Source organism: Phoenix dactylifera, chromosome 8 (assembly GCF_009389715.1).
Source record: "Phoenix dactylifera cultivar Barhee BC4 chromosome 8, palm_55x_up_171113_PBpolish2nd_filt_p, whole genome shotgun sequence".
In the NCBI taxonomy this organism is placed as follows: domain Eukaryota; kingdom Viridiplantae; phylum Streptophyta; class Magnoliopsida; order Arecales; family Arecaceae; genus Phoenix; species Phoenix dactylifera.
In genome coordinates, this window is record NC_052399.1 from 18,081,234 (window position 1) to 18,097,465 (window position 16,232).

Sequence of the window (16,232 nt, forward strand, 5' to 3'; positions counted from 1 at the left end):
GGGGCGGAAATATATACTTTAGTCAAAGCTTGAATCTCCAACCTTATCTTGCACTCTTTAATACAATTTTTACAAAGGTTTCTATGACTTATCATTTTTAAGGATCGAAAATCTTCGACCTCTTCAAACTTCGGAATGATTCTCTTTTTCTTTCTCAATCGCACCACCACAAGCCACAAATCTAGGATCAAGATGCTATAGTGTTCTTTTTTTTTTTTTTAGCTTTTATAAAAGATTTTATCATGAAAAAAAATTAGAAACTCGATAATAAACTAAAAGTATTAATGTGACTTTTTTTGGAAACAAGTCGTGTCGGTTAGTTGAGGATTTAGTCCAAACTACTCCCAGAAAGTTTGGACCTTAAACTTGGATGGTCATCCTAAAATCAATTGTAATTCAACTTTGGTTGGTTGTCACTTGCTGATTGTGTGGGCCCGGCCCAGTTGGTCCGGCCTGGACCCAGCAAAAGGGCTGGGAGCAGAGGGCTCGACCGGCCTCTCCCAAACCCCAGCCCACCTTCTTCTTTCTCCTTCCCCCGGATTCCACTTGGCTCGCCCGCCCTCTTGTGGACTGGTACCATGCGAGTGAGAGAGAGACGCGGAACTACTTAATCAAGAAGTAAACAAAAAGAACGGTCCTTGCCGGTTGTCTTCTTCAAACTGGTGATCGACATGATCACAGCCATCCATCAGACGTTCTCTCTCCTTCCAAATAAACGAAGTCATTACCCGTGGAACCGTAAGGGTGCGGACAAAACAAATCTTCTAGAACGATCTAGTGCATGTCCTCCGGGTTCCATCCATGGACCTTGACCACTCGAGCCTTTATCCGAAATAAAGTTCTGCAAACCAAGAAACTGTCTCATGTTTGTGTCCGAAGCGCCCGCCTCCTTCCGAACTACCTCCGGCATTTGTCTCCGCCGCGCCCAGGGGCCCGGTGCTTCCTTTCCCTCCGCTCTCTTTTTTCGGAAAAGAATTTTCTAAGGGTTAAAGGTTAAGCAATCGGGCGTCAGCGTTGAGGCGCGCTCTCTCTGTCCTTCTGGGGGAAGAGGGGAATGGGCGGCGGGGATCTCTTCGACCACCGAGCAGTGATGGATTCCGACTTCTTCGGGGCGAGCGGAAGCGACCAGAACTTCGAGTTCGCCTTCAACTCCAGCAACTTCTCCGACCGCATGCTGCGGATCGAGATCATGGCGGAGCCGCCGGGGAGCAACTCCGACGGAGTGGGCGCCGCCGCCGCCTTCCGGGAGTGGGCGCGGCACGCCAAGCGCAAGAGGGACGAGATCAAGAAGGACAAAGGTAACCGCCTAGCTTCCGACCCCCCGATTCCTCGTTTATTGAGCCCTTTCCTGTTTTATTGCCAAAAAGCTTCTTTTCTTTTCTTTTTCTTTTTATTGCTTGTCTTGTTTGCAATTGAATTTTTCATCTTTTTCTTCCCTGTTATCTTGGATTTGTGGCTAAATTGGAATTGGATTTACGGTTCCATTTTCTTTTTAAAACATGCTGGCTTGAATTCTTGAACAAAACCCTAGCCTTTCTCTCTCTAGTTTTTTTTTCCTTTCTGATTTTTGCAAGAGGATATGGGCATTTGTCAGCCTATTCGAGGTATCTTTTTCCTATCAGGCCGGAAATTCTGAGGATTAACATATTATGAGTAATGAGTAGTTTCTTGTTAGTGAATAATGAGTAGTTACGGACTACAGCGGATTTCCTGAAACATCATGATCTGTTAAAAGGAATATGTTAATGACAAAAAGAAGTGGTGAAAGGTTACGGGCTTGGAGTTACAAAATCTGGGATTTTAGGTTCTCACAATGAAATCAATTCCTTTTTAATGTCACTTGATGGCAGGATTAGGTTTGGGAAACAAGAAAAATGTAGACTTGAGATAGGATGAAGGGGAAACTATACTCAGAGTGTAATAACCCTGATTTTTAGGGCTCGTGGGCCGGGCCGGAGTGGCCAGGCCCAGCCCAGCCCTTGGGCTTGTGGGCTAACCCGAAGAGGCCAGACCCAAGACCACCGTGCCCTGTTGTCGTCGGGAAGCCTCACCGGACTGAGGTATGAGTTCTTCATCTTCTCCTTCTTTAGAGTTTTGGGCCTTTGTTTTCTTTGATTTGAGTCAGCAATTGCTGGAGCTTCATCTGAAACAGAGCATCCCTATTTTGGCCATATTTAGTCATCGCCGACCGCCGGATTTGGCTAGGGTTGCGGCCCCCTGAGACCGCCATTGAGCTGGGCCATCGCGGCTACCACTTGTGGCCGGTGAGAGGGAAGGAAGAAGAGAGACAGAAAGAAGGATTCTTCCCTATTCTCTATTTTCTCTCTCTTTCTTTCTCCTCTCTATACTCTCTCTACTTTCTATCGCTAGAAAGTCTATGGAATCCCGAATCGGGTTCTGTCAATTTGATCTACGAATCCGAGTTGACTCTGAAAAGAGGCTTTGAACTGCCTTGGTGCCCGGGCCACCTCCTGGACCGATCACCCCGATCCTATTGAATGTTCCTGAAACCTCCATCGATGAATCATGTTGATTGATCTTAGCCCTGATTGAGTCCAATTCATTGAGCGAATAATCTAGACCGGACCCATACGAAACTCGGTCAAATTTTTTTGAATTATTTATTTAAAGTTATTAATTGAAAATTAGTTTCGTCGTTAATATTTGAAATAGGTCTTGTGGAGTCACCTAGTGAAGTCTAACAGTCTAAGACAAAATAAGTAATTAGATCTTACACTTCTTATTATATTTCAAATAATCATGTTTTTCGTGCATAAAACTTGCTTGTGAAAATATCATGCTTTTCTTAAAATTATGGATCGGCATATGTATTATGAAAATCATGCTTTATTAGAAAAAATAATTTCATGGATGTTTTGATGAATATAATTTTATTATAAAATATGAATATGATCATGTCATTTAGTATTTTTCATGTATTTATGTATATATTTTTTAAAAAAAAGATATAAATTTTCTAAAAGCTCTCAGATTGCTATGACCGCTCCAACAATAGGGGCCAATCGACACCCTGGAGCTAGCATTCAACGAAAACGGCTCTTTGCCAACGGGTTAAAGTTGGTAACGAATACGAACTATGATATCTTGTCAACTACGAAGATAGCCCTGTCACGAGTTATAGTGACCACAATACAAATATATGTGAGCAATGTTTTGATCCATGATACGATTAAATGGCATGAAAAATAGTTTACGAATTTTTTGCAATATAAACGAAACTATGTTTATGAAAAATGGATGATTTGTTCATCCATGATTTACTTTATGACTTGATACACTATATTATGAAATGCTTATTTTAGAATATCCATTATTTTTCTTAAATAATGCATTTACATGAAAAAACTTATGCTTGATCCGGTAAGATAAAGTAAAATTTACTTACTGAGCTATGTCGCTCATATATCTCTATTTTTATTTTTTGTCTCTCCAGATGAATAGGATCGATAGGAACAAAGGATAGTCTAGGCTTGGAGTTCGTACTAGCAAGCTTGGCGATTTTGTAGAAAAATTTTAGTATTTTAACTTGACTATGAATTTATAGTTAATGATTTTTTGATTATTGAGGATTATGGGTTTGGTATTTATGTTTTGATTTAGATGCTCTGAACCAGTGTTGGTTGTATTTAATAGATAATGAAATTGAATTCCTATTTATTCTATATATTTGAGATGGATTCGAAATTTAAGATGTAATGTTTGGCTTCGTGTTATTGTGAGTTGTATCCCTCGGTAGCACGGCAATGTCATGCTCCGGATCTGGGACGTGACACAGGATTACCTTTTTTTGCCTCCTTTTCTTCATCTTTGCCTGATTTGATGTTAAATAGGATTACATGATGTTTATGATTGCTTTTTGGTCTCCTAATGCATGTTGAATTGAATTCTTGAATAAAACCCCCACGATTTTCCTTTAAGATTTTTGGAGACTTGGGTTCACGAGTTTCTTTATGCCTGACATATTGGAACCTCTAAGAGAGTCGCTTCATGTTACAAATAATGAGTATTTTTGAACTAAAAAGATTTTCTGGAGCATCATGATTGGCAAATAACTAGGAAAAGTGGTGAATGGTACGGGGGTTGTAGTTGCAAAATCTAAAAATCTAAGTTTTGTCATTATGAGGTCAACCTATTTTTCAGCGTTGCTTTACAACAATATTAAGTTCAGCATGGGAAATGAGAAGATGTAGACTTGGGCTAAGATGAAGGCAAAAATTTACTTTTCAGAAAAAAAATGATTCATTTTATTTAAATTTCCCATTTTTGACCACATAATGCTTGGGTTACAGGTTTACTTTCATCGTCCGATTTAGACTTGACCAGATTTGAGTGTAGATCCACTTGAATGTATATGTATAGATATATGTATGCACATACATATTTGTGTGTATGTATATGTATATAAAATACTTTTAGCAGAATGCAGCTCAAGTTTTAATTACACTACTTAGTGCTTTTCCTTTTCAAAGAGTCATAGAACACTTATAAAACTCTGGTTTCATCAGTTTTTGGCTGCTTTCTGTGGATAGAGAATATTGTCAGACAACTTTCTAATAAACCATGAAACATAAAAGGTTCCTCTTTGGAGTGATTTTGCTCATAATTTGACCAGATAGGAAAAATGCATCAAATATTCCAATTTGTGTTCACTTACAATTTATATGAGACCGAAAGAAATAGATCTGATATTGTTAAATTGTGTCTGATCTTGTAGACTGTACAACTGTGCAAATATTAAAAAGTTAGCTGCATATTCCTCGAGTCTCGGGGTGTAAGAGTTTCCTTAATGAGTCTTAGAAGTTAGAACACATATAGATTTCATATTTCTAGTTCTAACTATGGTTGAAGAAAGCTAGATTGATAGTGGGCATGGGCTTAGGGAAAGGATCTGGCTCGTGGCAACTTCAAGTAGGCCTAAGATATGCCTAACTGAACCGAACCACCCCGTTCGGGGTGTACCAGCCTGAATTGACGCCATATCGGGTCAGTTCGGGGATTCAGTTTGGGGTGTACCAGCCTGAACCAAGTGAAATCGTTTGGTTCCTCTTTCCCTTTTTCCTTCTTTTCTTCCTCCCTTCATTCCTTTCTTTCCTTTTTCGTCTTCCTTATTTCCATTCTTCATTCCTACCTTTTTTCCTTTTATTCTTCTTTCCCTGCATACATTATTTTACTAGCCATTATTTGAAGACTTAAGACAATCATAAATCATAATGATCTAAATGCACTGTGTGCCCAGATTGATCTACAAGAATAGATTACCACTTTGAGCATCAAAAGATGTATCATTAAATACAAAACTGCTGGACTAGAATGTTCCAAATTACTGCAAATGTCTCACCATTTGTTTTTTTTTTGACAGATTGTTATATTAAAAACTCTAGCTTATTTGAATTTTGTGCTTTCACATAATGATATTATTTTGCTAATTCCATTATAGTTCTTAGAGGATTAATGGAATTGTTATTGAAAATGATTGAAGTCCTTGTTGACAAATAAACCAAGTCTTACTAATTCTAATTTTATATTTTCATTTATTTTGAAGGAGTCATCGTGGACCAGTGATGTATGAGTCTTTTGAGACAATATCTAATGAAAAGCTTGGGAATTTTAAAACTTAATGATTTTCTTGATATATATATTAGCTAGTTGATCATGTAGTTTAAGAGAATATAGTACTTTGAATGGTCATAAAATCTTAATTGGATACTTTGAACAATAATCGGTACTTAAGGTACTTTAGAAATAATTACATTACTTCTAGACATCCATAAACCTTAAAATAATCCTCAAATTAAATATAAAAAATTAAAAAAGCCAAAATATGCTGAACTGGTATCGAATTGTATGCAATTGCATACTGAGTGTTAATATGGTATGTTACCTGGACTGAAATTGCTAATCTTGCTTAAACCTTAAAATTCTACTAACTAATACCTGTTTTATCATTTTCAATGTTCCGATATTTTTTTTCTTTAAAATCCTTCTACGTGAACACGTGGGTCTCGACTTAGGCTTAGTGCTCATATAGGATAGTCTTAGGAAAATTAAACAAAAATTAAAGGAAATGTGTAGAGTCCCAAAGAGGAAAAGTACCTCTATAACTCAGAAAATAGAACTCTTAAGGGTCATAGAGCTGAAAAAAAAAACAGGAATCATCAAATAGAGATCTAGCTTTATAAGGAAATGAGATTTTTGAAATCTAAATATAGTATTGCGAGATGAAAGGAAAAAATTGGACACCAAGTTATCATTAATACTATATGAATCTAAACGTCCAAAGTTTTTGCTCACATGCATCGCGTGCTGAATAGTAGTGAGCTGGAGTGAGATCTTGGAGTGTGCTTGACCATAAATATGTTTCTGTAACTAATCTCACCATATATTCTTTCCTAATCAGGAGCGTTGATGCTTTTGGGTTTCTGTCCATATCAAATTTCTGAGAGTATCTAGGGATCCAAGAAGTCTTCTTGATTATCTTTCTTGTCATATCACGACTTATTTAATTAACAAAGATATGTGATGATAGGTTATTGTAAACTTTTGATTTTGCCATCAATGTTGTTAAGGCGAGAGCTTGTGTTTGTTTATGTTAGGTGTTATTTTAAACTACTTGCAAGTTCATTGGGATTGTATGATATACTTCAAAAGGGTGTTGCCATTTGGGATGAACACAAAGGCCTCGTAGCATTCCTTGATTGAGATAAATCCTTAAGGGCTCGTTTGGTTCGCGGAAAAAGAAGGGGGGAAAGTGTGGTCAACAGAAAAGTAATGAGATGCCTCTTGTTTGGTTGGAGTTTTCAAAGGAGAGAGACGGAAAAGTTGTATTCCCATTGGAATATGATTCCCACATTTCATGAGAAAGTTACTTTCCAATGAGGCGGGAATCACTCTATTTTTACTTTTTCCTAAAAAAGCCCTTCAACATTAAAGAAGCATTAAAGACCTAATTTTTATTAAGGGCATAATAGGAATTATACATAACTTTTCCAGGAAAGTGAATGGCCAACCAAACATAAGCACTTTGGAAATTTGTCACTTTCCTATAGTCAACCAAACATGCCAAAAGTACTTTCCTAGGCATCCTCTTCTTAGGAATTTGTTTTCCAGGAATCATATTCTTAGGAGGAAAAATGCTTCTCGCGAACCAAACGAGCCCTAACAGTCATCGAGAGTGGGACTTACCAATACAGTGCCTTCAAAATTCTGCACTTTGCAACAAGCATTTGTACATCAGGTCCAAAACATGCATTACTTTTTCTTACTGGTTGTGGTTATTGGTTATAATATGCAGTCATTGTCTACCTTAATGTCCAGTTAGTAATTATCTATGGTTCCCTAAAATTCTCCTATATGTTGGACAATGCTGAAATTCCCTCATTAGGTAAAATTCCCCTGGATGCATCTGAACTGCCTTTGGAACCATACGTGGGCTCTCATCAGCTCTGCTTGGGTGGCCCTCATACGTGGGCTGGCTTCCTAGCAAACTGCCTGAGTCAGCCTGCCTAGGCTTGCTGGGTCAAGTTTAACCTGCAAAACGCCTCTCTGTTACAACTTAGAGAGGTGTTTTGTAGGTTAAACTTGACCCTACTAATTAGTTTTTTTTTTTTTTTGAACTTTCTATTGGTTTTAAGATTGCCTGTTATATTAAGTCATTTGGATAATTTTGCATGTTTTTTTGGATGATCAATTTATGTTATTGTATAATTTGTAGGGAAAGATTGTAGTTCTACATTATATTGTGTTGTATGACATATGTCCACAGTGAAGTGGAAAGTTCATTTAACTACCATTCCTTTAATTTCTTTTCCCCAACTTCCTAGTTAATTTTATGTGCATATGAACTTCAATTCATTTGTTTTTAAATCCAAAGTTCACATAGTTGTCTGCCTTTTGCCTAAATGCTGTGTGGTCCCCTAGTTTCTCAGATACTACAGCTTTTTAAAACATGATATATGGCCACAACTCTCTGTTACAACTTAGAGGGGTGTTTTGTAGGTTAAACTTGACCCTACTAATTAGTTGTTTTTTTTTTTTTGAACTTTCGATTGGTTTCAAGATTGCCTGTTATATTAAGTCATTTGGATAATTTTGCATGTTTTATTGGATGATCAATTTATGTTATTGTATAATTTGTAGGGAAAAAATGTATTCTACATCATATCGTGTTGTGTGACATATGTCCACAGTGAAGTGGAAAGTTCATTTAACTTCCATTTTGTTTCCTTTAATTTCTTTTCACCAACTTCCTAGTTAATTTTATGTGCATATGAACTTCAATTCATTTGTTTTTAAATCCAAAGTTTACATAGTTCTCTACCTTTTGCCTGAATGTTGTGTGGTCCCCTAGTTGCTCAGATACTACAGCCTTTTAAAACATGATATATGGCCACAAATCATAAATTGGGCTGACCTTTATAACATTATTTTTGAGGCAGCTGTTTATTGTTCACAACAAAATTATAGTTCATTCATATGTTTGACAATAGTTACCAATAAGTGTTATGGTTCTGCTTAGATGTCAGATTTACATGATTTCTTGATTTTGCACATTATCCAATATTAGTCTAAGATTTGTTTTCAGCAAATTTCCATTTGATATAATTTTGTAAAATCATATGAATAATATAGTTTTTCTTTGATCATGGGATAGTCTTATAAGACAAATGAAGATGCAACATATGTATATTAGAATAATTGTTAAGAACTTGAGATAGAAATTTCATGAACTCAAAGAAACACATTATTATGAGTTAGAAGATGTGCCATCATATTATTACATTCATGCTATGTCAAAGATTTTCCTATCAAAATGTTGTTTATTCTATTTTATAGGTAAATGGAGTAGTCTGTGATATCTATCATCCATTCAAGGGTTATTCTTAATGAAAAATTGATCAATACTCAGTGTATAGATATTTGAATCTACTTTGTGTATGACATGGACTTAAATAGCATCATCTGGCTTGTACCAGTACCAAGGCTTGTACTAGTTGGCAACCAGTTCGGTACAGTATGGATCCGTACCATGCTGTTCCAGGGCATACCGAAATAGGGAGAGGGAGAAGGAGAGGAAGAGAAAGAGGGAGGGTGAGGAAGAAGGAGAGGGAAGAAGAGAGGGGAGGGAGTGGGGAGCTTACCTTGAGTAGGCGGAGAGAGTGCTCTCACCAAGGGCCCTCGAAGGCTCTTAAAGCTCTCAGGGAGGTGAGGGATTATAACCTAACCCTAGCGGAGAGAGAGAGAGGGAGGAGACTTACCGTTGATGGCCAATGTTGAAGAGAAGGGAACGAGTGGCATCTAGCAGCATCTAGGGAGCGGCCGAATGAGAGAGGGCCTCGAAGACTCTCAAACCATCAAAGTATTGAACGGGTGGAGGGAGGTATTTTACATAAGAACCGACCCAAGCGGATAAACCGTCTTGAACGGCATCGGTATGGTTTGGTATGGGTCGAACCATCCGATTCAGATCCATTCAGTACTCACTGGTTTTAAGGCTTTTAAAAAATCACTATTGTACACTCTTTTAACCTTTGCGTTGCAAAATTTGGTTATATGTTCATCCATCAATCTTCCAAATAAGCCATTTATTTTTCATAATCATTTCCATCAAAAAACAAAACTGTGTCATCACAGTGTGCAGAGGAATCTGAATTTTCAAAGGTCTGTTGCTTTCTGAGAGCAATTTAAAAGCAGCAACATCATTTATGTTCTGACTAGAAGGTGTAAACAAGCTAATCTCAACCAAGCTAGGATCCGCTAGTGCTTCACACAAGCTCTTTACAAGATGGTTATGCTGAGCTCAAGCTCAGGTGATTTACATTTCGAGATAGCTTAATCTCGGCTGACTTGCTTGCTTTCAATAGCAATGTCATGGAGGGGGTTATGATTAGAGCGGGAAAGTTGGCTTGGGCAGCAGTGGCTGCAGAGATGGTCACACTAGAACTTTTTTTCTTTGTTTTCTTTTGGTATGCGTGTTAGTTTGGAGGGATGCAGAGGGGTAGGGAGGGAGGGAGGGAGGGAGGGAGGAAGAAAGAGGGGTGAGGGAGGAAGGGGGAAGAGAGAGAGGGAGAGATGATTTTGGTGGTTGGGTTCAAGGTGGGTAGAGGTGGGAAGTGGAAAGAATGGGAATGATTTATGGATGCTTTTTAAAAGTCAGCTTTATTTTTAGATCTAATGGCTGAGAAATAAAATATCCTTAATGACCTTGTAAGTAAGGTATGAGATAAATTATATTTGTAACATATATCATATAAAATTTATTAAAAATACAAAATATTTTGTATTAATAATAAAAATATATTTATATCGTATGTGCACATTCTAACAATAAGTTTACTCAAGCTGAATGCGAGTTGCTCATGAACATTTGATGGCTCTCATTCTACGAGGCACTTGGTTACTAATGCCATTGGTATTGTCTGGTTCATGTAAGGTTATTTTCGCATGCTATTTGAAACAATAGATTCTAACAACCCCAAATGGTGATTTTAAAGTTGAGAAAGAAGTGTGTCATATTTTATGTTGTCCTAGAGAAAGTTTTTATTATAATGTGACCATTGTATTCTTATTATGGAATGTCGTCGATAAATATATGATAACCTTTGCCATATGGATAATAATGTTGGGCAGTGCAAAGATCTTATAAGCATAACGAAAGTCTAGTAGACATCAGAATGTTCAGGTGGATCTCAACTAGGTCGATAAGATATGAGGTACATTTTCTGAAGAGTATGCGTGATGTTGATGGAGGATCAAGGAGAAATTGTTTTTGAGATGTAGGATTGTTAATGTAGGACGGTGACTGTCCTAGTGAAGAGGTGCAGTGACCAAAATGATTTGAGTTAGTGTAAGAAGACACCATTTAATAAAGACAATTTGTCTTGGGAAAGCTACCAACTCTGACTGATGGAACACGGTTTATTGCTCGTGTTCATATTTACATGTTATAAATGTTAACATTGTTAGGCATTGGTTGATATAAGTGCATGCTTGTCTATATCCAAATTATAACATAAGTATTAGGGTTTAGCTAACCATGCCGAACAGGCCGGTTCGAGATGTACCAAATCAGACCGGTTAGTTACCAGCATGGTTCAAGTCCCCCTGCAGACGCTTCAACCCCGCCTCCCCCCTCTGTCCTTCTTCTCCAGCCCCCTCTGTCTCCCCCTTCCCTCCCTTTCCAATCTCCCACTATACTCTTCCCCAAATATGATCTCCCCCCCTGTCCTTCCATCGGATCCTCTGTATTCTTGCCTCGATCCTCCCGAGTCAGGCCCTAGTCACTCATTCTGGCAGAACTCTAGTGCTTCTAGGGCACTTAGGACTAGATGATGGCCTCGATCCTCTCAATTCGAGATTCAATCCTCCTTGGACAACGACTTCAACAACAAGAAGACCGTGATGGGCAATGACACTGATTACAAATTTGGCCTCTTTCTAGCCTCTCTCCCTTATCATGAAACTCAGCTAGGTGAGTCCCCTCTCTCTCCCCCACTCCCACCCTCTCCTCCTACGTCTCCCCCCTCCCTCTCCCTCTACCTCCCTCTCTTTCCTCTCCGGTCCTCTCCCTCTGCCTCTCGTGGTTCCGGTATGCTGTAGTTTGGTATGGTACAGGCTAGTACCATACTGTTTTGGTCACCGGCCAGCATGCTTGTCAGTACCAGTTCTGCTTATATTATATTGTTATTACTGTTATGTAATATTCAATCTTCCAGTATAAAAAATAAAAGCCTATAACTGTAGGTCCATCGAAGTAGTATTTGAAAAATGTTGATTACTGTAAATGGGAATACTTTAACATTATCATCATCTGTCCTCTGATTTTTTTTGCTTTTGTGGGAAAAAAATTGATGATATCACTTCTTTAAAGATTAAATGTGATACAACTTCAAGTTTATTGGAGTTGTGTGACGATAATATTTTAGGGGTGGTTCTAGCTTTCCCGTTAAACACGACAATTATAGTATAGAGGATATATTCATTCTTCTCTGAAAAATAATTTATAGTATTTACAACATGCATATGTTCTGCAATGAAGTGTATTGATATTGATTGAAGTGATATGTGCCTTTTTAGGAAATGTCCTGGAGTTCTGCTTGTTTCAATGCACTGTATTGTGGCTGCTGTAGGACAAATCCAGTCTTACCAAATTATCGTTAGATCTAATGCTGCTCTGCTTTGCAGCTTTTTTTCACAAGAAAAAATTTCTTCATTTGTTATTTGAAGGATTTTAGAGAAGTATTTGTCAATTAATATGATTTGAGTAAGATTATCCTTTCATATGTTGAATTGTTAATTGGTTATATCTAATAAATATGTTTCTTTTTTTCTTAATCTTTAGCCACAGAGTCTGCAAAGTGTCTGCCAGAGCATATTTTGAGCTGTGACCAGCCCGACACAGAGGATTGTGTGGCTTATGAAAACGATGATGAGGAAGTGGTAGCAATGATTGAAGAATCACCACCAAATGTTGGTCAAGATGGTAGATACAATTTCATTTTTTTTAAGATTTAATTTCTAAGATTAAGTTGATTTTCCAGCGTATGTTGAGCTAATTATCTGTCAAAAGATATGGACAGAAGCTTTTGGTATTACCTTATTCTGATAACTTAGATTGGTGTTTTGCATTTTCAGTTGCTCTTCCAATGTCTTTTCTGATACCGGCCATTGATTGCTTGCTATCTTATGTCTATTATGGTACCAACGGTCGATTGCTTGCTGTCTTATGTGAAGTTCTATTATTTTTTGGGGGTATGATTATTAATGTCTTAGTTGGGTAACATAAAAATTCTTTGGAGTTTTCTTCCTTCATGCAATTCAATGTTTTTAAAGGTTGATCGACTTCTAGGTAGATATGGAGCTCTCTCTTGGTACTTGCCATTCTAGAAACAAGAGTTGGGGGTTTTCTTGTTCTTCTCTTGTTGGTAGAGTTTATTTAACAGAAAGAAATGGTTCTCCCAAAAAATAATGGGTTGGCATAGAATTTCAAATTGATTTTCTTTTTTTTTTGTTACTAGAAGAAATTTTTGTTTAGCTGATGGGTTCACTGTCTTTTTTCTTTTCTCCTTTTCTTTTGAGGAGAATAGGATCGGTGTCATCAATTAATTATTCCTCCCCTATGAATTAGCCTGCTGTGTTCTATAGCTTATATAATTCTTGTTGGTAATAATGAAATGTACTGGCAAGAAAAAAAGAAACTGATCCCAAATATTTTGTAAATAGTGGGATCATATCCATCCATCAGATATACAATAAAAATCTGCTCCTTGACTATAAATTTATTTTATTATTTAAAATAATCTTTATAATCGAAAGTTGTAATAGGATACGATAAGAAACATTTGGTGCATACTTCATGAAACAGTAATGCTAGGGGCCCTTGGTTTATGTGCACATGAAATGTCTCCACGCGTCATGAGGAGATGAGTGAGATCAAAAGAATTAGTGGGATTCAATTTGGTTGTTAATGATTAAGATCATGAAATATATTCAAAGATCCTTACATGATGGACCAAGCTGGCACTTACATAACTCCCTTCTTTCTGTTCATTATAGAGCAAGAACTGAGCCAAGGGTGCTGTATTTATAATTTATGGGAGTATTTATCTACAATTATAATGTGTGAAAGTGAAAGTGTGAAGTTGGTTGTCCAAGCCAAAGAGTTTAGAGTAGTAGAATTTGACAGTGGTAGATTAGAACCTAGGTAGTTCAACAGAAAAGTCAATAGATGATTTGACTTCATATTGTTTTCAACACCAATTAAAAACATTTCGGATCGGTAACATCATTTTTCTTGCCATATTTGATACAGATCTTTATTAGTTGGCTATAGTTCTGTAGTTTTTATTTGCATTTGTAATTGGAAACTGTACATCTTTGTAGGTGATGATTCACAAAGTAATGATTCAACTTGGAGCATGGAATGTTCTCATGTTATGAGTGTTAAATCTATTTACATCAGTTCTGCAATACTGGCTGCAAAAAGCCCATTCTTTTACAAGGTCAGAAACAGCCGCACCTCACCTCCTGTACTTTTCTATTCTCTCCTCTTTTCTTGACTGTAATGACTAAACCGTGTTCTTACACATTTTTTGCTCTTAGCTTTTTTCAAATGGCATGAGAGAATCTGACCAACGGCATGCTACCTTAAGAATCAATGCATCAGGTAATTTCAAAGAGTTGCTAAGGTTTTTTTCCTTCCAAAATGGCACTTGTTACGAGCCTGATCTTTTGCAGTTGCTCACAAAATTATCAATCTGCACCTCAATGTTGCATCATCTAACAGGAAAAAATATAACTGTTTGATTTATTATCATAAACTTGAATCTTTATTAAATTAGGTTTTTGTGAAGAATGTTCACATCACCCCACAGCTGACTACATCATATTTTATGTTAGCAGCTCTTTGAATTGTCACTAGTCCAGGAAAGTTGAGATAGCACGATGTTGACTGGCATAAAAATGTTTCTTTATTTTTTTATCATTAGTTTACATTTTCCGATATTGATGTCAAGCTCAAGAGGACACTAGAAACCACTATACAACTACTGAGGCTTGACTTATTATCCTATATCTACATGCTTTTTGGTGTGTATCGCGTGGCTGAATTATTTTCTTTTTGGAACAGAGGAAGCTGCTCTTATGGAGCTCCTAAGTTTTATGTATACTGGAAAGTTGTCAACCACCTCACCTACCCACCTGCTGGATGTGCTGATGGCTGCTGACAAGTTTGAGGTTGCCTCTTGCATGAGGTACTGCAGTCAGGTGCTTAGAAGCTTGCCAATGACTACGGAATCTGCACTTGTATATCTGGAGCTCCCTTCTAGTGTATCAATGGCCTCTGCTGTCCAGCCATTGACTGATGCAGCCAAGGAGTTCCTTGCCAATAAATATAGGGATATAACTAAGTGAGTTAACTTCTGCTGTTAAATTTTATGTGTAAACTTTGTATCACATTGTCCATTTGAACTTTAGCAGCTATTCTTCTGGCAGGTTTCAGGATGAAGTGATGGATCTTCCTCTCGCTGGCATTGAAGCTGTCCTGTCCAGCAATGACCTCCAGGTGGCATCAGAGGATGCAGTCTATGACTTCGTGATCAAATGGGCACGTGCTCAGTACCCAAAGTTGGAGGAACGACGTGAGATCTTAGGGTCCCGCCTTATCTGTCTTGTCCGTTTCCCTCATATGACTTGCAGGAAGCTTAGGAAGGTTCTTACATGCAATGACCTGGACCATGAGCTTGCTTCCAAGGTTGTCACTGAGGCACTCTTCTTCAAGGTGGATGCCGTTCGCCGGCAGCGTGCCCTTCCCACGGATGAGTCGACCTGTCGGCAGTTTGTTGAGCGGGCATACAAGTACCGTCCTCTGAAAGTTGTGGAGTTGGATAGGCCCTACCCACAGTGCATCGTCTATCTGGACCTGAAGCGGGAGGAGTGTGCCAAACTGTTCCCTTCAGGTCGGGTTTACTCTCAGGCGTTCCACCTTGGTGGGCAGGGCTTCTTCCTCTCCGCTCACTGCAACTTGGATCAGCAGAGCTCATTCCACTGCTTTGGGCTTTTCTTGGGGATGCAAGAGAAGGGTTCCATCAGCTTCACAGTAGATTATGAGTTTGCTGCAAGGACCAGGCCATCGGGAGAGTTTGCAAGCAAGTACAAGGGATACTACACGTTCACAGGTGGGAAGGCGGTTGGGTACAGGAATTTGTTCGCCATCCCATGGACATCATTCATGGCCGACGATAGCCTTTTGTTCATCAATGGCATTCTTCACTTGAGGGCTGAGTTGACCATCAAGCAGCCATCGCCACCTGAGATGAACTATGGATCTGCATCTGTACAAAGATCAGTCTCATGAATGTGCCATTGGCTTTGTACATCTCACAGATGCTATTGGGTGTGTCTTGCTTGCATAGGCACTTGTATTAAACCTTACAAAGTAAGGTTGGTAGGCGTATGTCAGCCGCTTTTGTTTTCTTGACAAATTTGAAGTGCAAGGTTTGTCTTGCTGTTAATAGTGATAAACAAGCTCCCATCTGGGAGGAAATCATCGAACTCCCAAAAGTTCTTCCATTGCCATCTTCATATCCAAGTATTTTAATGTTCAGGTTATTGGATTACTTCATCATCTGTTACTACTTGCAGGTAACAAATAAATCATTTAACATCTACGGACTGCGGGATGTAAATGGTTTTTCTTAGTGGTGGGGTGCTAGGAA

The 16,232-nt window shown here is 38.2% G+C and overlaps 1 protein-coding gene across 1 annotated transcript; it reads left to right on the forward strand.

The window, feature by feature from the left end:
* The first annotated feature begins 814 nt into the window (after window positions 1-814).
* On the forward strand, window positions 815-16,125 carry LOC103710861 (BTB/POZ domain-containing protein POB1-like). The gene is made up of 6 exons (XM_008796770.4): window positions 815-1,298; window positions 12,359-12,499; window positions 13,900-14,018; window positions 14,119-14,182; window positions 14,645-14,924; window positions 15,010-16,125. The coding sequence occupies exons 1-6, from the start codon at window positions 1,055-1,057 to the stop codon at window positions 15,869-15,871; spliced, it is 1,710 nt and encodes a 569-aa protein (XP_008794992.2). The 5' UTR covers window positions 815-1,054; the 3' UTR covers window positions 15,872-16,125.
* The last annotated feature ends 107 nt before the right edge of the window (window positions 16,126-16,232 follow it).